Source organism: Aythya ferina, assembly GCF_964211825.1.
Source record: "Aythya ferina genome assembly, chromosome: 10".
NCBI classification, from domain to species: domain Eukaryota; kingdom Metazoa; phylum Chordata; class Aves; order Anseriformes; family Anatidae; genus Aythya; species Aythya ferina.
The window spans coordinates 908,226-931,909 of NC_140306.1; the positions used below are offsets into that span (position 1 = coordinate 908,226).

The window sequence follows — 23,684 nt, forward strand, 5'->3', positions numbered from 1 at the left end:
GACTTAGACCTGGATATCTTCCTAGCTCCAAAAAGTTTTTATACTGCAACTTCAGAACGGGCATTTGTAATTACACCATAACAGAAGGTAGTATGTGAAAAGAGTTCAACTGCTCTGTTCGGGATAGAAAATATATTTTGTACTGCACTCAGAAAACACTCCAAGGGTAGAGGACCAAGTTGTATTTGATTTTCTCATTCTCTGTAATAATCATTGTTGTTGTCTTGCAAAGCTCCAGCTTTGAAGTGCACTGCATAAAAATTCTGCAATACCAGCAACTGTTTCTCTTTAGTTATTTTCCAAGTGATTTGATTTCCTCAATAGTATTAACTATATGGAGGTCTATCAGGTTGTAATTAATGTATTCAGACATTTTCTTTTGTGAAAGACTAGAATGTGAGTGACAGCAAGAAGGGAAAAAAGCAGAATAAAATGGGATGCTTGAGAAGATTATCATAACATAAAAACTGACAACTTTTGGGCTCCCGAATAACATACTGTATTACACAGAAAAGCAAGGAAAAAGCTATTTCATATTAAGACAAATGTAGCTTTGAAATTTTTTGAGGAGGGGAAAGGTTTTCAAAAGCCTTTTTAACATTAGAAATATTTTAATATTAAAGTTCACCCCATGTATGTAAAGCAGCGTGTGCGTGATAGGACCCCTGAGCAGTTACTGGCTGTTCAGTTCCCAGTTCGGCACTTTGTTCAAGCCATGTTTGTCAGGTCTGGTCTTTCAGGGCATCGCTTCCATATTTTCTGAATCACAGCATCACAGAACAGTCAGAGTTGGAAGGGACCCACTCCTTGCCTGCCTAGGTTCACAGTTAGCTGCCAGGAGAGGAAGGTGAGCTGAGCAATGTAAACCTGAGTCTGGTCTGAATGCTGTGGGATCGCACTGCTGCCGTATGAACCTGGGGAAGGCTGGTGCCAGCAAGTCTTCCTCCTCCAGGGAAGTGCAGGATGCTCTGGGACCCCCTGGATCCCTACCCAGCTCCATGCCAGCGCTGTGTGGGGCCACATTACTCCTAGAGGGGGGTGCTGGACAACCAGCGAGCTGAGCCAGCTGCCTGCCCCCCCATGGTTATCCCGTCCCCACAAGGTCACCTGCATGCTTGCCCCTTTCTGAGCCAATAAAACTCCCATTTGCTCTGGTGCATTTTGTAATCCACAGCTTTCAGTCCAGAGATTGATTATCTGTATTCCTAGATAAAATCGATGCACAGTACTTACAACAGATTTCTACTCAATTATTTCCCCCAGACAGCTTAAATGGTGCTTTGAAACCCAAGATTAACCCAGTAGTGGCTGAAAGACATGTATCTGCTTTCCTTCTGGCCTTGCTAAATTTCTTTTCAAGGCATTTTTAGTACAGGTTCTTTAAAGCTAAGTCAAACTAAGAGCTTTATTTTCCAGGGAGGTCAGCCAGATCCCAACAAACTTCATAAGCTGTTTAATGACAGCTTGCATGCGCTGCAGCAATGAGGATGAACATGTGTTTTCTGGCACACTGGAACTGCCTTCTCTCCATTTCACTTATGCAAGAACCAAAACAAATACATTTTATTTGAGCTTTTCTCATTTTTTTTCCTCAGCTGTTGAGCATCTGTAGGTTTCTTTGTTTTCCAAGTTGACCACTTGGTTTGTTTTTGTGAACTCAGCAGATGTGATGCCTTGCATCACCGGGAGAAGTAGGCTCCAGCATGCGGTGTCGGTGCTCTTCTTCCCTGCTGCTGCCATCTCTTGTGCGCCCCTGGTGTTAAACCAACACAGAAACCCAAGCAGTGTCGTTTTATTGCAGCTTGTCTCTGTGTGATGCTCCAAACAGCCTGGCTAATGACTATTCCTGACTTTGCTTATGTCTGCCTCATTTTCCAGAAGCTTCTGTGCACTTGCCATAGGAACTGCATGCTGTAGACCTAAAGCCCAGTGCTGTACTAGGTTACCTGTCCTATCTTAACAGGATCCTACCAGGCTATTCATGGCCAAAATGCATTTGCTGGCTAGCAAATCAAGTACTTGATGAAAAACTGCAATCCTAAAATAAGTTGGCTGAAAAGGAAACCATGATTTTGATCCAGAAATACAGAGCTCCTGGGGGGAACTGTACTTCTACAGACATCTCACATTGGATCAAGACCACTCCCCTGAAGTGAGAGCCCTGCGGAGCCCCGGCTGGCACCATCCCGTGGAGCGAGGCAGGGCCCTGCTCCAGCCGACCAGACGGGCAGAGGGCCCAGAGCAAAGCCACCAGGTGCCAAGTGCTGTCAGCCTGTAAGAGGCTCAGCACCGGCAGTTTTGCTCTTTAGATTTAGTCCCAGGCTTGCCAGGTTTCCAAATGTAGGCAGAGCCGCAGGGGATGGGATAGAGCCTCCCTTGCTGCAGCTTAGTTGAGAACACTTTTTTTTTTTTTTTTTAATTTTTTTTTGGTCCACTAATAGAAATCAGTTCTAGCAAGATGGATTGTTGCCATTTTTCAAGAAGCTACAATTCAGCCATTTAAATGGGTAGAAATGAAATTCCTAAGGATAGCAGGGAGGAAGCATTAAGTCAAAGGAGGATGATAGAGACGAGGATTTGAGTAGGACATTTTGTTACTGTTTGTTCTGATACCTCAAGTTGGGACTGGATAACATTTTTGTACAGAATGTTTTCAACTGAAATAATTTAATCCTAGCAAGATTTGAAAAATATGCATTCATTTTGAGTTATACAACAGATGGAGGCTTTAAAAATATATTATTTTTTTCTTGTATTTGTTGACATCTTGTTTAGAAAATTTTAATTGTCGTTTTCTTCTGAAAACTTTCTATATTACATTGATAGGTCTAAGTTTTAACATTGCCAAGAGATAAAAACATATATTTAATCCAAAACTGTTATTTCAACTTTTTTTTTTTTTTTTTTTTATGCGTGAGTATGTTAGCATTTATTTTAGTTTGTTTTCTTTTTTCCCCACTTCTCTGAATGATCGTTGATTCCAAAATACCATTTCTTTGCACTTTTTTTTTTTTTTTACTTGAAGCCAGTGCACCATGGGTGAGTTCTTCAGTTCTTTGAAGACAGTTTCACAATCCAGAAAATTGAGATGCTGGGCAGCGAAGAAGACATCCTCGATCTGTTTCTTACTGATACTGAAGTGCAAATTGGAACTGTGACAACAAAGTCCAGTATCAGTTATAAAAAATTGCAGTTGTGTATAGTAAGGGATGGGTTCATAGCTCACAAATAGACTGCAGGTTGTATATTAGAAAAATAATTGGAAAAGAAATCTACAGCCAGATCCTACAGTTCTAGTCAGTTATGTACAGTTATACTGTAATTTCAGGGAAGTTATTCTAGCTATTCTGATTTACAAGTACAAGTGAGATTAGAAGACTGAAAATGGGTATGATAGAATCAAAAGAGCTGCTAAAATATGTGAGTTATGAAGAAGACCAAAATATCCTGAAAGGCATTATAATACAGGATGATTACATGTCTCCTTTGGTGATTTTTTTCATATTGAATTTTGGGCCATTTTCTTTTTTCCTTGGAGTGCCATAGTACAGGTTAAAGTGGAATAGCTGCATAATTTTGCAATCTCATGCTAAAGCAGCTGCATCTGTAACTCATTTAATGGAAGTTTTAACTTTTTTTTTCTTTTTACAGTATCGTATTTCAAAGTCAATAAAGATAAACTCCAAATAATATCTGTATATCATGGAAGATTCAAACCCCTGCAACTGAACCCATATTCCCTAAAGTGCTTTTTATGAGCAGTGTTGTTTTAATCTGCTGGTAGAAGTAAAAACAAACATTTGCCAGTGTTTATATTTGCACCCCTGGGACAAATGATGGAGGAGCTATTTGCTCCAGTCTTTAATCAATTGTGGGTAAACAGCACTGGTATACGTTGATCGTCCATATTTTCTAATTGGTGCTTTTAGTTGTGAAGTCTCCTATCGTTCACCAAGGAGATTTACAACTGAGGGAGAGAGGGGAGCCACAAACACTTACCAGTTGTTCCTCTGATGGGTCTGATTCAGCAGTGAATATGGCAAAAAGGGAGTGTGAGCTACAGCTTATTTGCAGATCAAAATGCAAAACATGGAAGATTTCGCTTGCTTCATTTGATGAACTGTTCCACAAATCTATACCTGCACTAACACCAGAGATGCATAAGCAATGCTAATGCTTGACTTAGCCCAAACAAACCTATTTATTTTATGCAAGGTAAGTTCTTTGAACTGAGTCAGTCTGCCTCGCTCTTACAAGGAAGGGTTTGTAGGGTCCAGAGAGTTTAATTAATTTGTTTTTTTGCACGTCCTGCAATGGGTAAAGTGGAGGGTTTGTGCCAGTGTATACAGAGAGCACTTAGTGTGAGTTAGAAGATGAATTTTATTGTAGCAATGCATCTAAAGTTATGCAGGACATTGCAAACTACTGAGCAGAGAAGAAGCACGTGAAGAAGAGTGATGATAAAAATGGCTTGTGCTTTTTTTATTTATCTCATCTTGTTTGGGTTCCCTTGGATTCTCCCACAAAGCTCTGTAAACCTCAGTTAGACTGAGTCAAAGTCCTGTGTTCATGTGTATAAGTAAATTTGAAGGAAGATGTCCAGAGAAAGTGTTAACACTTCCTAAAAAGCAGGAGTTTACCAACAGTTTTGTTGTTTGTTCCCTTTGCTTATCCTGACGCTAACCCCGGGAGCTGCAGAGCGAGCTGACACAGGTGGCAGCTTTGTCCCTGCTCAGGTTGTTTGCCAGACACGGTGTGGAGCTGGGCACTTGCTGCCAGTGGGTGAAAAGCACACATTTCTGGTGCTAAGGGCATTTCCTTTCCTCTTCAAACGCTGAAGGGTTGTTTTGTTATCGCAGGTTCACATACTGCCAACTGCAGCTTAAATTACAATGTGCAAAGCAGCACATATTATTCCAGTGTTATAGGCTCTGTTACTACTGATTACAATTTTTAAAGGCTCTTTGAGTGCAGTCCCAGCCCACAGGCAGCTTAAACGCTGAGCTATCCAGTTTTCAGAGCCAAGGACCTAGGCATTGGCTAGATTCAGCTCCCAGTGCAGTGGTAACCACCACCATCTGCTATTACCTCCGTTCTTCTTTGCAGTCCCTTACCTGTGTGCTGTCTGTATGTGTTACCCTTCATGGCAAGTTTCAGTTTTGAGGTCTGGGGATGGCTGATATTTCCTTATGCCTATTCAGCCCTGGCCACAGGGTGCCACCGTGCTCTGCACGTGTCCCCTGGTGGCAGAGGGGAGCGTGTGGGGCCTTGCAGCAGTTTAGCTCACTGCCATCCTCACGTGGGTGGGATATTCTCATACGCAATGGAAACATGTTATTTTGGGTTGTTCTCAGCTTGGAGCAGCAGAACAAAATGATTCACTTTTCATCTTTGCCTGTGACATCTGAGCAGTAGAACAGGGTGGGGAGGAAGATTCTTTTTCTGTGAGCAATTGAAAAGGATAATGGTATGAAGAATTGCGTATTCAACATAGTTATACTCTTCTGCATCTTTAGCGTAGAAAAAGCACAATAAATGCTGTAGTCTGACAAATGTTAAGTATTTGAAGTATGTCTGTGTAAGCTTAGGTGCAGCACGTGTAAAGTAGCTATTAGCTTAATAAATGTGTGAAGCTTAATGATGTCTGAGGCTAAAATAATTGTGTTAAGGCAAATAGTATGAAAGATCTGAGAAGTCAAGTGCAAGGCTTCTGTATAGCTGTTTTACAAATACATTTTACAAAAGGAAGTCTAAAAAGAGGAGCCAGTGTCTCAGAGTAGCCTCCGTAGTGCCTAGTATTCACTGGTTGCTGTGAACAGTGTCTTTATGATCTCCTCTGTGTTGAAAAATGTTTAAATAATCCAGGAGATGAAAAATTAAAATTTTAATTCCATTGCTCTTTTAATCTTCATACCATCTAAATACAAGTGGGACTGGAGGTGGCAACGTCGGGAACCCTAAATCAAGCCACAAATCTCTGTAGGAAGGAGGCATCTCCTTGCTCTCCCAGCCTCGACCTCACCTCTGGGCTTTCCATGCCAAAGAATGACCATGGCCATGGGTCCTGTCTGCACCAGTTATCAGTTCTGTGGCTTTACAGTCTTCTGTTTTCCTAATTTTGTACTACTTTATGTATTCATATGAGTCCCAGGAGCCTGGCAACACTTGATAACTTACAGACAAGAGTTTCTGTTGAGTCAGATTTCTGAAGTGCAAGCACGTCTTATCCAGCTCTTTCACCTGTGACAGCGCACACAGATAGCACTGTTTGAGGCAAGCTCTTTAGCACATCTCTCTTCACAATATTCTGCTTTTTCAGCAAGATAGGACACACTTTCCTAAGATTCAGACTTTATGCACTGATTACTTCTCTGATACAGCTTAACTTCTCTGGCATTTAACTTTGAAGCCAAATGAAAGAAAATCCAATAAAGATAAATGAGATGTCTATAAAGGATCCAAGAGAAAATACAGTAGAGTCAGCAATGAATTTGAAAATACAGTGTATTGAGAAACCTGAGGATAATGGTTTCTTTATGAGGTTAGATCTCTTTGCAAAGGGTTGGAAGCATTTCAGATAATGAATTGCTTTAGTAGCAATGCTTTTCAAACTGTCATGGCTGTGATTCCATACATGCACCAGTCCAGCTACATAAGTTTTTTGGACTGGATGTATAAAATAGCACTTTGAAAACTACATCAAGTGTTGTGCACTAAGCATCAACCAAGAACAGTTTGGCTTCCTGCCTAATTACTTACAGGAAAATCATTTAATATGCTCTCTCATCAACTAAACCTATTTATCTCTTTTAGGTCTCCTGCTGTCAATGATGACCAGAAGTTTCTTCTGCTCCTGAGAGACAGGTAGATTGTTTGAACTATTTAATCATAATAGGTGGCCAATGGTCTTATCAGCCACTTGCTCAGTACCCAGTAACAGTCATCTTCAGAAGTGTTCTCAGTATTTTTAATGAATGAATTCTTTCCAGAATGTGTGTTGTCAGTGCTGGCTTTGGTGTGACTTCTTTGGATTCATTATAGTAACAGTGTATTCAGGTGAAGAACCAATGAGCTGCTTTTAGTTCCTTGCTGGACAATAGATGCTCTATAAGCAGATGACTAATGAATTGGAACTATAGAAAACAGCATGGATGAACGTTGTTATTTCCAGAGATTTAGCTGAATATTTGCGATTGGGTAGTGGTACACCTATGAGTTAAGGCAAACAAGTTTTACATACTAAGATCACACGTATTCGCGTTTGTTCCATTTTTTCCTCAGTAGGAATGTATTGATGATCTCATCACATCCACTGTGATGAGAATTTTACTAAATATCAAGCTGTTCTGAGCTGTGTATGCAAGGTCAACATTTTTTGTTGGGCATTTTATTATTGTTTAAAAGAAAAAAAAAGAAACAAGTAGACTCGTATAAGGCGTATTCAAAGAGGAAATATTTCATATTTCAAGGTCAGCCACTCTTATTGCAGACTGTGACATTTCAGCAATGAGTCACAATGCTTACGATCTCACTGTGTTTGCTCTCATATGGCATGTGGCTTGAACAGCTTGCTCCCTGCATGCTATTTTGTAATTCTCTGTCCAATCTTCATATAAATATCCCCAATGCTAGGAATTCTTTCTTTCTTTATAAGCCTGTTTTACAATATCTGTTTAATAAGATTTATGCTCAAGCTGTCATTTCTGATTACGTTACTCTGAGTTTATAAAGCTTCCTTTCTAGTGGTCAACAGTATGAATCTCTGTGTGAATCTTAGTGCATTTCCTTTTTCTTGTAATGCATAAATGTCTGAAAATGATCAAAACAGCCATCCTTCTTTGATTGTATATTTTATTTCTGCCAAAAGGTTCAAATTTAATGAAAAAGAAATGTTCAATGAGTGTAACACAGATTTTCCAGAAGAAGCAGGCCTATTAAACTTGTTTTGAAAGCTGGATGAACACTATTAATTTTAATATATTCTATATATATCTTCTCACTTGACAATTGTTATTTAAAGATTTTGTTCTAGCTTATTGCTGCACTTATGTTGTAGAGTGGTTTCACACCAACACATGGATAAGTAACTTAATTATAAGTGGGCTTAAGCCAAATGTAATGGAAATAATGTTTTCTTACCAGGAATCTGTACAGTCTCAGATACGATAATAACCTGGTCGAGTGGTATGTATTCCATATGCCACACTGAAGCACAATATCTTGAATTTTTGAACTTTTTTGAATTTTGCTTTAGATCACATTGCAGAAGCCTTGAGGTTTGTTGCGATGCAGTTTGAAGTTGTGACAGGCAGTGTCTGTGCCAACTGTGACGTTTTTGGAAGCTCTGCCACAGAAATTATGATGAACATCTGTATAAATTTGAGCAAAATTATAGATCAAAATTAGAGGGAAATTATAAACAAGGCTGTTCTATTTGTTTATACTGATTAAAAGTTTGTTATTCATATCTCTAACCAATATAAATGTTTGCACTTAATATTTTTTAAGAGTTATAAGACTGCTTGTAACTTCTTAGTCACTCGTGCCATTTGAAACTCACCTCTGTGCAAAGGGCTGTCTGTATCTGTTAGCAAATCAGAAAGAGGGCCAAAACAGAAGTTGGACGGTTGATGAGGTTGTGTTGACTCCTCCACAAACCTCAGTTGCATTCACTGAGTAGGTCTGTACCCAGGAAAAAAAATCACTGCCCCATTGGGACTAACTCTGGAGTAATGTGCAATTCAGTGCAAGTAAGGAGTCATAACTTTGGGTTTACAGTCATAAAGCAGGACCTCAGGTTCCTTGCTGAAACTCTTCTCCACTGGAATCCAATGAAAATCAACACTATAAATCCCAGCTTTCCTGTGGTCACATGCCAGAGGAAGTACATAGGGTGCTGAGCATAACGTATGGTGCAGGATTGCCTTTGATCATTTTGTTGTACTTCTATTTGTCTTTGGTATCCTGTCAAAATTGCTACCTAATTAAATCAAAAATTAGTTGGGAGTGGCATGGTGGGAGGAAGTAAAAGGCCTAGCATCTCTTCTGATCTGAAGGCTGGTGGTATGTAGCTGGTTTTGGAAAATTCCCAGGAGAAAAGTTACTGCAGCTGCACATCATCCAGAAGTTTTACCAAAGCCATCATAAACTGATTGCTTGGTATGAATATGGGAAGAGAGAGTCTTTAGAGCTGCTCTGCACAGCTATTCAGAAAAGTCTGCCTAGTCTAGAAGAGTAAAAAGAGATGCTGGTATAAAATATTATAGGGTATTATTTTTAAGATTCTTAATCAGAATAAGTGATAGGTATTGTTCAGCCTGAGCCCTTTGATGCATACTATTGTTAACATTAATTTTAAATCCTTTGAAAAACATCTTCAAAATGTCTATTAAAATATTTAATTGCAAGGTGCTTTTTCTTCTTTTTCTTCTTCATCACTCCCAAATATATTGTTCTTTATCTCAGAAAATGAAGCACTTCTGACTTTGACAGCCCATCCAGGGAAGGGAGACAATCAAACAGTGCAGAAGGGTGAACAGCAGCAAAGCATTCAGAGTCCTGAGACTGAGAGGTTAACTTCTGTGTATTAGAGGATTTGTAGGACTTGGAAAAGAAACTGACTGCTTGTAATTCAGCATTAGTACCTGAAAGCTTCAAGTTATCTTTATTGATTGTAGTTGTTCTCAACGTACCAGCAGAGGGAGAAGGAGTAGAAATATTTACTGGCATCTAACCTGAAGGAGATTCTCCAAACTATGAAGGGTGTTTAAGTACCCATCTGTCAGTGATTTTTAATGGGAAATAAATACCTTGCCACTCTTTGGGGCTTTCAGAATTTCCCCTTATGTGTTTATCCTAGTTTTCCCCTTTCCACACTCACTGGATTGATTCTGAAAGATACAAGTCTCCCGTGCCCAGATAATTTAATCGCAGGATGTTGCCTTCCTTCTCCTCTGATGGAGAAGTGGAGGTTGAAGCCATCAGCCAGCATAGGCTCTCAGGTGGAGAGAATCTGCTGCCGCATCATTGCTGAGGGATGGGCACCACGGGACGTGCATGCCTGGTGCATTGCTCGCAGCCAGTGAGCAGCTTTGCACCAGTGCTGAGCCCAGCAGCAAGTCCTCCTGATTGCTGATACAAAGAGAAGGTCACGGGAGCAAAGAACCCTTATCACTCACGAGGCAGTTTCACGCACAGAGGAGAGGGTCTATCCTTGTAGTTCTGATTACCAGGGAAGCACTGATGGGGAACTGAAGGCAGATGGGAAATCTGAGACAGGCTGATGATGAAATGACAGGAGCTACTTCTGTAGGAAAGAAAGAAGCCTGGGCAGTGAATTAAGTGTGGTGAACTTTGGAGAGGCAGACCTCAGCAGGCACAGGGAGCTGGGAGGTAGGATCCCTCGGGATGATGATCTAAGGGGTAACAAAAGGCAGGTTCTGAAAGAGATCCTCTCAGCACACAGCAGCATGGCATGGTAGCAGTGTCATGGGAGCCATTTTGGAAAGACCGGGAGCTCTTTTAGGAGCTGAAAACTGAAGAAGTTGTGCAAAAGTGAAGACAGAGACACTTGATGAGAAATTATGGTGAAGGAAAATAAGGGTAAAATGAAAAGCCTAAGGCAAAAAATGTGTTTCATTTAGCAAGATAAAAAGCAGGAGGAGGTAGTGTTATAAATACGTTGGAAATAAGAAGATAGGAGAGAAAATATAGAGTGGCTGCTAGCAAAAGTGTCTAAAGTATCCTGATAACTCTGTTAATTTTGACCAGAGTATAGAATAAGGAGCCAGAACAGAGAGCAAACCGACAAGAGTTTATTTGGATCTGCTAGATAGGTCAGGGCACAGGATCTGAGGAAATTCTCCTTAGAATTAGAAAGAATTAATCAAACCTATTTTTGAACAAGTAGCAATTATTTTTAACAGCTTGTGGAGCTCAGAGGAGGTCTCAGAACTACCAAAATGCAAATACAGATCCTAAAAATAAATGGGCAAGAAATGCAGTCTAGTGTATTATTGACTGAAAAGCCTAACGAATTCTCAGGAAGATTTTCAAATTAATTAATGAAAAAATCAATCCATAACACTCGGAAGAGGTGACTAGAATCAAAACAAAACAACCATTATGGATTTGTCCAAAGCATGTTGTATCAGGTTAGGCTAATTAACTGCCCTGGTGGGTAAAGGGGAGCAAATAGTTTTGGTAAGCCTTGACTTCTGGGAGTAAGAAACCCTGTGTTTCCGCAGCATCTGCACAAGTAGGCTGGAGAAGCACGTCGATGTGTAGATGCATGTGCATAGTGCATCTATGCACGTAGTGTGAATAAAAAGTGCAAAGCTCTTGCCAAAGAGGGAAACTCCACCTGGAGCAGCGCGTTCACAGGGGGCCATGGAGAAGAGCTGGGTCACCCTGCTGCATGGGGCGTGCTGTGCTTCGGGGTGCTGACAGGTGAGCGGGGAGATGTTTCCTGCTCCTTTGTTACTGGGTTGGTTTGATGTGTTACAAGTCTGGGCAGAGAGAGATTTCTTCACCATTATTAGAAAGTTAGTGACAAACATTCACTTTACAAAACGATACCCAGGTAAGCTTCAGAAAGGTCTGCTGCTGTACGTAACAGGCAGCATGAAAACAGGGGTAAGCACAAAAACAAAAACAAACAAAAACCCCAAAACACCAAAACCCACAAGCAAAACAAAAGGATCAGAATAAAGCTAGTTAGTCTCATAATCTCATAATTAACTTTAACCTGCTCTAACTAATGACTCGTTATAACTCGAACCTGCCTGTGACTGCAGTATTGTTCCATCTGAAGGCAAAGCCATTTTTTGTAGCCGGTAACACGATGCACAACGACTAGGAACAAAAATTAGCATCTTGGCAGGGTGATATGAATTCATCCAGAAAATAAAAGGGGTGTCATTGACACCATCTGCTGCACATGAATCAGGACTGAGGAGAGCAGCTGACGCCTGCAGCCATCCATACCGCAGGGTGCTGGGCGGTGAGGCGGGGGCCAAGCACACCAAGGGGCTGCATGGCCAGTGGGCTGGGGCGGCACGGCTGTGGCTAGGCTCCACCAGGAACATTTTCCAAACGTCTTCCTTTGTGCTTGCCTTTCTTCCTTTTCTTGTTTCCAGAACCAGGAACTTAGGGGCGTGCTGTAAAAGGTACAAGTGTTGGTGTGATGCTGCTTTCACTGCGGGCTCCCCGGGGGCAGCGGAAAAAGGGCTGCTGGGTGGCTGTTCCCTGCCACCAGCGCTGGGCATAGTGACAGTGCAAGGGGCTTAACGCCCGCCCCGTGGCAGCCTGGAGCCTGCAGAGGAAACAGGATGAGGTCAACGTGGCTATTTGAATCCAGGTTTCTGTATTGCACACCTGTGTCTGCATGTAAAGGAAACCACAGTGTATGCTAATATCTAAGTGGAACAGGGCTGGACAGCTGCCCTCCAGGACAGCCCCTCCTGCACATGCTGCAAAACACATGTGCTGATGCAGGTTAAGCAGGAGGGCACGTGCTTGCCATGTGGGGAGCCATAACCACAGTGTTACTGAGCTGCATTTTCTTCATCTAGAAGAGGAGGCAGCAGCCTTTTGGGATGAGAAGCACTCACACAGAGCAGGAGTGGTGTGCAGGTTGCACTGTAGGGTGGTAAGGCACGGGTGGGCGCACCTTGTCCCCTGAGCTGCACTGGTTTCCTGGCCAAGGTGCTGGGAAATCTCCAATCCCAGCCCAAATCCCTGAAGGTCAATTTATATTTACCCTTTCTAAGCAAATATTGTCACAGAATTTGTTTCCCGTCCCTGGCATGTTTGCAAAGAACAAACATTTTCCCCGGAGTCGTCTCTTCTCTGGCAAAACCAGCCGAGTCCTGTTACGCCTCCGTGTTATCTTTAAGGTACTGAGCTAGATTCTGTCAATCTTATTTACATGAAATAAAACTTTACTGCACAGTTGGCTCTTTTAATGTCAACGGGACAGACACAGGGAGAAATAACAAATCGATAGGTCTGCCTCAAAGCCCTGAAGTCAATAGGAATTTTATTTTTACATCATTGCATTTTGGACTGAACCCAGCAACAGTAGGGATGGGAGGATCTGGGTTTGACAGTTTATATAATGAAATTCTCACAGACACTGAATTCATATGGGTGAAATTGAGCTTGGAGGAAAACAGATGAAGTTCTGGCATTTTAAAATGTAATACCGTTTTCTAATAGTAACTGGCAAGCTGAGTTTGGGGCAGGTTGTGGGAAAAGACGTGCTTTAATGATGGTGCCAGAAGGGGCTCGCACCCAGGTACAGATTCCCATGGCCACAAGAGGGGCCTCCTCACCGAGAAGGAGATCCTGGGCATAGCTATCGCCCGTTCCTCAGTCCTGCTCTTTGTGACATGAGCTGGGGGTGAGAGGCACTGGACTGGTGACCTCTTTTTTTCTTCTGTAGGTGTAAGGAACTACAGAAAATAGTTGGAAACCAGGGAGACATTTCTCCACATCTGAGACAGAAACCCAACTTTGGGGAGCTTTGGAAAGTGAGAAAATCCCAGACCAAGCATTGCTTCAGCGGGGTTAGGGACTGTCCCTGAAAACGTGCACATCAGCACAGCACTGCAATTGTGCTTTTGTGATTCCCCTCCTTGCTTTCCTCTGTGCCTCCATTGTGCCAGGCCCGCTCAGCAGGCACACTGGCCGTCGGGTCTGTCCTTCCCGGCGTGCTCTGGCACCCTGCAGCCTTTGCTAACTGTGGGTGAAGGGTTATTCGAAACTTCACAAATCTATGAAAAATGGAATTTTGGTCAGAAGACTGATGGAAAAAGGTTTCTATGAAACGTGAAGCCCTTTGTTCTGACGTTTTTAGCAGGGAACTTCTTGACTTGATGCTTTCAAGTGGTGCTTTTCTTTCTAAATACGGCCTTACACTTTTATACTGAGAGCACGATAACAGTTAACTGACCCGAAAATGAAAGGAGAAAAAATGTGATCTCATGTGGAATGAAACGTTTTATTTGATTGAAACACTGTTTTCATTTCTGATGAAGAGCCACGGGGTTGCGCTTTGTGTTTGGCACGGAGCAGGCGCCGGCTCAGAGCTGTGGCTCTGCCGTCGAGCCCAGTCGGGCCACCCCTCCTCGGCCAGTGCTCCTCGGTGCTGCTGTGCCCGTGCCAGCAGCCGGCCCCGTGCACACATGGGGACCGTGTCTGCCTGCACCCCGGGAATATTCTTGGCACCTGGTGGACAGATCCACAGCATTCAGCGTGATGCCGTGATGCGCCAGCAGCAGTGTGTGGGTTACCAGGGTCAGGGGCTGCCCACCAGCTCCTCCCCGGCCCCTGGAAGCCCTCCTTGCTCCCTGGTGGACAGCACATTTTCAGGTGGAGAACATGCGAATTTGGTACCTCTGGAATAAGATCTGGGTGACACAAGCATTCTCATATTTCGTTTTCAAATAATTGCATCTTACACAGGCAAAATTACCTATGATTGAAAACTAGCAAGGCAAACGGTAACTGGAAGTCGGTGTAATTTTTTTAATGGTTCACTGAACCATTTAAAGCAGGTATTGGCTTTTGCATTATCATAAATTGCTATACGTAGTAAGAGAGCCAGGCTGTGGGGTTGGATGATTAATAGTAGAAGACAGAGCTGCTCGAAATTGAAACTTGATACCTGGTAGAATATTTATTTATATACAGTACTGTTGATAATTGATATTGTTGTTCCTGTTCATAGCTTCTTCCTGGGAAAACTCACGGCGTGTGGAGGTGTGTGCCACAAGGGCTGGCTGGGTTGAGGGCTGAAGCCAGGACAGGGCAGGATGTGTTTGCTTAAATAAATATTTTTGTTTCCAACTTTGGACCTACAGTGTATTTTGAAATTAAGCACACGTTCTGATAAATGTATAAAATACAGAAAAAGAAAGATGCAAATACGATCTCCATCCTTAACTACTAGTAGGAACATCACTCACTTGTATGTTTTAAGCCATCTTAGTTTAAGTTAAGAAGTGCTCAGTTTTTTTTCTATGCATTTCATTTTTAAACGCTTTCACTTGGAAAAACGTAACATTTAATTTACGACTATGTTCTGTAAAATTGACTTTCTTCCCATTTCCCGTGTTTTGAAAGCTGACTGCTTACTTGAGAAAAAACACTTTGATGTCATGGAAATAATGAACAATAATAAACCCTTAAATAAAGAGAATTTAAAAAACTTTAAATATTGTCCTTGGAATGGCTGATACGCCATTTATTTTTCTTCATTCCTTTTACAGTGCTACTGAAAGTACAAAGAGAGTAAAGGGGAGAGCCAACAATACCCTGAGAATAAAAACTAAAATATTTTTTATGGGTATTAATTTATCCGTTTTGTAAAAACAAGCAAGAAAGACCGACATAATTCCATGAAGATTGCATTAAAGAAAAAAAAAAAAAAAGAAAAAAAGACCGCATTTAGTCATAAAATAAGGTTTGAGGAGATTTTGGTGTTGGCGTGCAGCAGCAGCTGCCAGTGCCTGGGCTGAGCCGTGGCAGCCAGCACCTGGTGGCACCCATGGGCAGCAGGCACCCGGCGCTTCTTGTCCTGCCAGCCCTGGCACAACGCCACTGGCCCTGCTGATGGCTCCGAGGGAGAGGGGATCAGTGCTGCCTTCCTCCTACCCACAGCCTTTTTCCCCACCAGGAGCCGTAGGTTCCCCCTCCTCTGCATGCAGGTGTCTTGGAAACGTGGGAACGTCGAGTAGGATGGAAATGAGCACGTCCTTGGGGGGACCAAGTGCACAGCGGTGTCCTGCAGCCCCATCTCCTCTGCTCCAGCCCCGGTCTCACCCACCGGTACTCGTCAAAGGGTGAAGGTGTCCACGTGTAGGACAACAGTGTAAAATATAATGAAAATCAGTATGGCTCCAGTCTTCCTGTTGAAAGGAGAATTGAATTTCTCAGGCAGGTGGCAGGGAGATGTTGACAAACCATAAAGTAATGTGACAAAGGTGACCTTGAAAAAAAACAAGCTGCTTGAAAGAAAAGCCAGTGTGCTGAGATTTCCCCCCCAAAAGCTGACCTGCTTCCATCTGCCTGGGCTGTCTGTTCCTTTCCTGTTTCATGGGCTTTCTGCAGACCAGGAGCACTCTGTGTCCCCATGCTGCGGCGTGTGTGGGCCGTGGCAGGGCAGGGGAGCTATGAAGAGGGCTGGAAATGAGCGGAGACTGTGGTTGTCTTCCAACTCTGTCTGTGCCGCACACCGGGAGCATCCCCTGGCTTCCCAAAACATTTCTGGTGTTACTGGGGCTCAGGTCTGGCGCTGTCTTTAGTGCTGTCAGCCCCCCAGCCTTCCCCAGCTGCTGATTTCCTTGTGGTTTGTACTGGTCCATGTGCCTCTTAGTTGCATTTATTCCTTAATTATCTTGCAGTAAGAAAGTAATGAGTTCGTGCAGTTGCTAATAGGGGCACCATAATATTTACCCTCTTTGGCAAGAGATATATTGCAAAGTCCTCAACGGTATTAATTTTTCACTGTGAGAATATTACATTATGCGAGTTCTGGAATCTGCAATGAATACATTTAAATTCATTACTTATGCACAATCCCCATCAGCCCACTGACTTGATTATTGCTATTATTGTGACACTAATGTTTCTGTCAAATTTCAGTTTACTCAGTTTCAAAATCCAATTTAGGATTAGCATAGACATTTCCTCGCCTGTGATTGAAAGTGACAACTAGTGTGAAAATTGCTTTGAAAATTCCGGTTTTGTGAAAGTTATCTTGCAGCACTTAAAAAAATATATATACTGCTGTGGAATTATAAAAATCTCCAGATACTAAAAAGAAAAAAAAAAAAAAAAACAAGAATGGGTTGATTTTTAGGCCCTGCAGCATGGCTCCGTGTGTGCAGCCCCTCGCTGCTCACCTGCTGGGAGCAGGGCTGGCCTGGGGACAGCAGGATGTGTGCTCACAGTTGTTTCATCTGCAGGAAGTTAACACATTTAAATGATTTAGCAACATTTTAGCTGTTTATTTCAAAACTCCACGCGGTATTTTTGCTCTTAGAAGGCGCTTTATTTGGCAGGAAAGTGCAGCCAGAGTTGCTTTTATCTACCTGAATTTGCTGTGATTGCAAAACCCGTCCTTTAGGCCAGCCTTGGTGGTGCTGACAGTTTGATTTGGCTCCAGCACAAACCCTCCAACAGACGGACAGGTTTGGGTTACCTGGCGTTCCCACAAGCACTGAGCTGAGCCCCACCAGCTCCCCTCTTTGTGCAAGCTGGAGGCTCTGCATTTCACAAAGAGGAAGGGGTTTCTGCTAAACCTCTTTAATTGTTATAATTCTGAGTACATCAATATCCACAAAACAATGTATCCGAGGTGATGAATAGGACATTGAAAAATTAATTCTGCATGGAGTTTTTTTCTCCAGTAACAAATTGTAGCTGTCATAGGTGCAGCCCCCAAAATATTTTCAACAGTTCTTGTAGTTTATGTTGAAGACATTTAATGCTGATGAAAATGTCTTTGTAACAGATTATGTTACTGCTTATTGTCCCAGCTTCTCATATGAGGAACACATCTTTATGATAACCTAGATGATGTGAACACTCGAGTGCTCCCTTTGAAAGGCCATGTTTATCCCAGAGGAGGAGGTTTCTGTGTAAAAATCCTGTAAAAGCTCAGTATCTGATGCAGGTGAAGCAGGATGAAGCTGACCCAGGAATGGTGTGTGTTGGGCTCACCCTCCACCTGCTCCTGGGAGGCCAGCAGGACTGCTGGAAGAGCTGTGTATATTTTGTAATCTCTGCAGTCCCACCTTGCTTTTTCTCAGATGATGCACTCACAAAAGGGAGCACTTGGTACTGCCCAAACTATTCAGAAGATTTAGAGCTCTGCTGTTGTGGTTAGCTGTTGTATATTTGGGGAATAATAAATCAATAGAAAAAAAATCCAGCTCATTAAGAATTCAATACCTTAAACTAAATGCTTGCAACCCGTTTTAGGTATGTAAACTAGGTGACACTTTAATTGCAAGGTCTGCAAAGCAGAGTCCTTGTGTTTACTCTCTTTGCAAAGCAGCATGCATGCATCATCAGCTTTTAACTGATTTAAAATTATTAAATATTTTATACAGAAACTCATGTCCACTTGTCTATTATCTGGTGATCATTGCAGTGTTTCAGCAGTGTCTATCCCATTTTTCTCATATCCCAATTTGCATGACTGTAACTAGACTGACAATGGAATACTGAAAAAGACTGCCAACTATTTTTATTAATTCATGATACTTTAACTATTGCTAGTAATTGGAAATACAGCGCTAAAACCTGATATTGTCATCTAGCATAAATTGGGTAAAAGAAAGGGATTCTTCATGTGCTACAAAGACACTGGTGTTGGCAGGCAGAGGACCCCAATCACCATCTGCACTGGTTCATCTCAGCCCCGGGTCTGTCCGTGGCAGCGACCAGGCAGTCTGTCTCGCTGATGACAATTCCCATGATTTTTCCAGGCTGTCAGGGTACTTGGTGGTCACCTCAGCTCCTGTAATGTTCTATTCTGTAGTTATAAAGTTCAGCATGGTGATGTTGAGGCTGGAGAGCTTTCTTAAGAGCTTCGATTCCGCCTCTTGCAAATTAAGCTTCAAAATCCTCCTGAATTTCTCAATCATATAATTCTCTTTGGCCAGACATTTAAAGAAACTTGATAAAAAGATACAAAGTAATCAAACCCAACAGTGTTCCTTTCAAGTTGTTCCCATGGTATGTACCCCTCCCGAGTGAGAGCAAATATTGATTTCTAGCCTGGTTTTGTTCAGTTTCTGGTCCCACATGTCTTGTTACACTTCTTTACTTTGATTTTAAAAGCTACCGACCTTCAGAGATGACTGTTCTGTGCAGATTTTGGGTTCAGCCTTCTTGTGGATAAAGTAAGAGAGGCTGAGTTTCTTAAGCCATAAGTCTTGAAAGTTTTTTATAACTAATTTGCAAAGTCATTTTTTTTTCTTTTTTTCTTCCATCGTCAGGTCACATTAGGGAATATTGCATAGGTCACCCACCAGCAAGGTGCTGGCCCCTTTTGCATCAGTGGTGGGCTGTCACCCTGCGTCAGCCCTGCACGTTGCAGGGCAGTGTCAGTGTGACGCCCTGAAACGCAAGGCAACCTCTTCAAAATATGGACAGTGAGCTGGGAACACAAGAGAACTTGTTCCAAGCAGGTCTTTGCTTTCAGCTTATCACAGAGGAAGGCCCAGGTTTAATGGGTAATGTACCGTAGCAGATAGGAAAACAGAGATACAGGCAAAAGCATTTTTGTGTTTTAAAAAAATCTTTGAAGTGGCAGAAATTCAATGGGATAAAGGGTGTCTGGCATTAATTTTAAATTTTACAATCTGGGGGAAAAGGAGTAAGATTGCAGAAAGTGAATCATGAGGCTAAGACAGCATTATTTTCTTTCTCCATCTGCTTTTTGAGGGAGGACTTGCTGCCTCTGTGTAATTGTGCAGCTCTTCCTCCTATGTGACGAGACTGCTAACACCTCTGGAATGAATGCGATCAGCTCTGCAGCATGGACTCAGGAGGTGGTCTGCTGCTTCTCTTCTTCCTGAGAGGGTCTCCTGTATGTCGTTTATTTGATCCGTTTGCTCCGTGAGCCTGCGCCAAACCTCTCGCTGGATGGTTTGTGGGTGTGCTCTCCTCATGCTGCGGCTGGCAGAGCAGCCAAGGGCCCGACCTCTGTCAGGGGCTTCACTGCTCTGCAGAACGCCCGCTCCCCTTGCTGCATGCTTTATTGCAGTGCCAGGAAAAAACTAATACAAACATTAATTGAAAACATATTTGTAGTCATTTAAATAATTCATAAGCTTCTGTCTCATAATTAGCTCAAACCCAGGGCAGGGCTTGGCCTGCTGGCCTCACAAAGGAATGGTTTTTGTAACTACACCACTGTCTGGGGTCGGTGGGGCAAACACTGTGTGTGTATTAATGCGTGGTGCCTGTGCAGCAGCTTAGAACATGTAGAGAAATGCGGTAACATCTGCAGTAACATCTTTTATGAAGACAGCTAAGCAGCTTTACATCTGGTCAAAATATTTGCAGTGTTTTTAGTTTAAAGAAAAATAAATACTTTTCCAAAAGAATTTCATATTCCTTAGCCAGCAGCTGTGGATTCTCACAGCAGGTTCAAATATGCCTGAGTACGTGGCTTAGAGAAATCTTTGTATGAAAAGCACATGAGATGCCCAAGGAGAGGTCTGCAGAGATGTGAATAATTATGCTCACAATTAGTTGAAAGTGTTGCCATGTGCTTTTTGGCAAGGACATTTCCAGTGCAATCTGTGCAGTTCTCTCATCTCAGACGTAAAACACGAAGCCTATAGCTATCCTTCTGTGAGCTGATAGGGAAAATATCGATACTTTGCACTTTGCTTTGGTGATAGCAAGGCTCCAGGGCTTGGAATAGTGTGTGGGTTTGCGGTTGCAAGTTTTTCCATTCTCTGTTGTGTTCACCATACTGTTTTCCCATTTTCCCCCCCCCCACTGTTCTCTGGGTTGTTTGTTCCTTTCAGTCCTGGATTTATTTTCCTTTCAGTTGTAGATCATTGAGACTTTCTCTGGCAGAATTTTTTAGCAACCTTGAAATTTGGCTGAAACTTTGTTTTACTTCGGCTTCTCATTCTGAATTCTGTGTGGAGGTCAGTTCTTCCCAGCATGGCAAAAATTGCTTTCCTTAATAGACTTAATTTCCCACATTTGTTTTTTGTTCCACTACTTTTTACTCAAGCTGGACTAATTTGAATTGTTGTAATTGCGTCTCTGCACAAACAGATTTGAAGTACTGAACGACAAAATCGATTAGGAAATTATATTCTCTCTGAAACATATACAGTTCTCTGAGTGTTTCTGTTTCACAGAAAACAAAGTTTTCTTACAGCATACCTGTAGAAGATGGTCCGAAGTATAAAGCAGACAACATCCTGCTAAATCTAAATCCCAGATAACCCTGATGAATCATCTAGTCCAGCTGAGCAAGGTCAAGGAATCCTTTTTTCCTAGAGGAGCAGCTTCCTTCTCAGGTAGCCTGCACTGACATCGACAAAAGTAGAGCTCTGAAGAGGTGGGGATGGGGCAAAAAGAGCAAGAATGAGTGAGCTGGGAAAGGTATGAAAGCTCTGACAGAGAAACAGCTTCAAGTTCACAAAAAGACCGGAATTCCCAACCCCCCTGACTACAGCAACCAGAAAAGTAGGAGACAGTTTTGCATGGTGAAACTTTTTGTGAGAATTTTAATTATTCTGGGCCAGAAAACAGTGCAATCCCAGCTTTGTTATGATAAATTGTTACTGCCTTAGCCTATAACTAATCAAATATGATTTATAATTAGGAATTTCTTGTGGTAACTGTTAGAGGTGAAGCTGAATCCTTTGAAGTGACAGACAGAATTTGTCACTAAAGATCTTCCCTAGCATTTGTAGGATGCCCACATATACATGTTTACTTCAAGAAGCATGCCTGAATGCAGCAATTTAGCAAGCAATGTGTTAGGCTGTATTTTCAGGAATAAAAGGGTATTTCTTTTACTTTCCATCAGAAGTTGACTTATGTTCTTACCTTCTTTAAAGTGCCTCTAATGCTCTTTAATTTTATTGATACAGACCTAATGAATGGTGCATGATTTGTGTGGAAGAGAACAATAATCTCCATCCCTTTTTCTTCGTCTGATTCAGTGTTATGTTGCTTTAGTGACAGACCATTAAACCACTTGTGCAGATGCTGCAGAAGCAAAGAAACAAAATATATCAAATGCCCAAAGCACTGCACTGTCTAACGAGAAGCAACAAATGGATACAAAGAGCAAGCCAAGGACCAGGGGACAGTGCAGGCCAGCATAATAAAACCATAGCATCAGCAGTAATCTCATTATTGGGATTTTTAAAAAATATATACTTTCCCAATGCAAATATTTGACATTGGCTTCTTTGCCTGTTTTTCAGTTGTTTCAATTCATGAAGTACTTTGCACAAAATTGTTGATTTTTATTTGCATAGCAGGCGTGGCAAGGAGAGCACTTTGATGGCTGTTTGTGGAGAAAGGAAAAGCCACCAAGATACCTGAATGTAAAGGTGCAGAACATTAAAACAAAGGTTGCATCTGCTCTCCCATGGTTTGAGTTGACATTTCCAGTCATTCCAAATCATATGACAAGCTGCACAGACCCCCATCATGGAGTGCGTATGACACATCAGCTACATTTCACAGGATGCCCAAGCCATATTCCTTCTATTCCTTCAGGCATTGTACCTTCAGGTCAGCTTGGCTTGTCAAAATTGTCAACAAAGAACACAGGCTGGCATGAGCAAAGTTAAAATGTTTGTGTTGCCTGACTGACAAACATCCTGTTTCTTTATCTAACTGATGTTCAAAAGAATAACAGGTCTTTCAAAACATGTCAAAGTGGTGATGCCAGAGGGTCCAGACTGCACAGCTTGCTGCTACCTTGAGGCTGATACTAGTAAGTGATATTAAAAAAAAAAAAAAAAAAAGGAAATAAAACATTTTTCATTGGTATGATATACAAGCGCTTGTACTGGCAGAGATTTTTCCGAGCAGTTTTCGAGAACCATATGTTCTCAGCATTTCTGCTCCTGACATTACCCGAGGCGGATGCTTCCTTTCCAGCTTCTCTGGCAAGCTGTGTGGAGTTACCACATCAACAAACATGGAGGGATGTTAAATGTTACTCATGGAGCTGTCTCTCATAGCACTCTCTGACTCTTACTTGTAATCTCATATTACTGCTTGATCAAGTGTTACAGGGGATGTGCAAGGACTCGTGGCCAGCAAAATCGCTAATTCAGTTCCCACACTTTTGTAGTCCAGATAAGTTAGTCCAGGCTTGGTGCAGAGACCAGTGTGATGACAATTAGTATTTTATCTAGCCTGTTGATTCGACCAAAAGTCTGGCACTGGGGTTTGGACAGGAGCAGCTCTTTAATTTGCAAACAGATGCCTCCACCAGCTGCTTTCTGTGTGCAGACATCACAGCGATGATGGAGAGGTCATAGAAATGGTGCAAGTGTCAGGCTGCTCACATGAGCTTTCGGGCACTGTTGAACACCAGTGGGTGTGATGAGGAGCGGGTGGGTCCAGCCGCGAACACAGTCACAAGCGGCAGTGGGCGCCAGGGAGGCTCTGGCAGCAGCATCAGGACAGCAAGCGTGGGGCTGGGGTGCCCTACAGGGCTGCAGAAGTAACAAAGAGACTCTTAAAAACTTAAGCTTCATCACTGATGGTAAGAATTGGGATGAAAAATAGGTCTGTGAGGTCATTAAAACTGACTTCCATTACTCATATTAAATTCCAATATCCTGTTTTGCTGACACACCAGTAAGATGCATTTTTAGGAATTATCTTGCTCTTCAATCTTGGTTTTAAGTGAGTTTAGGTGAAATGAAGATTTAAATTAGTTATTCCTTTCTAACTTACTGATTATGCTTCCGTTTTAAAATTTACTTACACTTAATGATATATTTTCATCTGATGAATTTTATAATTGGTTATTTTTTTCTTTTAAATCAAACTGTTCTATTTTCATAGTCTAAATACAGCCATAAGCAGGTCTTCACATCCTGAAGTACAGCTAGTTAATGGTGCTTCTATTTACAGATTGAAATATTACTTCAAATGTAAATCCATCTGCT

At 42.1% G+C, this 23,684-nt stretch overlaps 1 protein-coding gene across 4 annotated transcripts in view; it reads left to right on the plus strand.

Moving 5' to 3' along the window:
• The window catches only part of LOC311442141 (uncharacterized protein), a 105,408-nt gene that overhangs the window by 28,800 nt on the left and 52,924 nt on the right, over positions 1 to 23,684 (plus strand). For 2 of the 4 annotated variants that reach the window (XR_014696467.1, XR_014696468.1), the window contains 2 exons: positions 6,814 to 6,864; positions 6,990 to 8,477. Coding sequence is in view for 1 of the 4 variants with exons in the window: in XM_084530974.1 (XP_084387100.1) it covers positions 6,814 to 6,864 (51 nt within the window). In the remaining 3 variants the exon portion in view is untranslated. Of the gene's footprint in view, positions 1 to 6,813; positions 6,865 to 6,989; positions 8,478 to 23,684 lie in introns of those variants that run through there. The other 2 variants (XR_014696466.1, XM_084530974.1) reach the window with 2 other exon arrangements.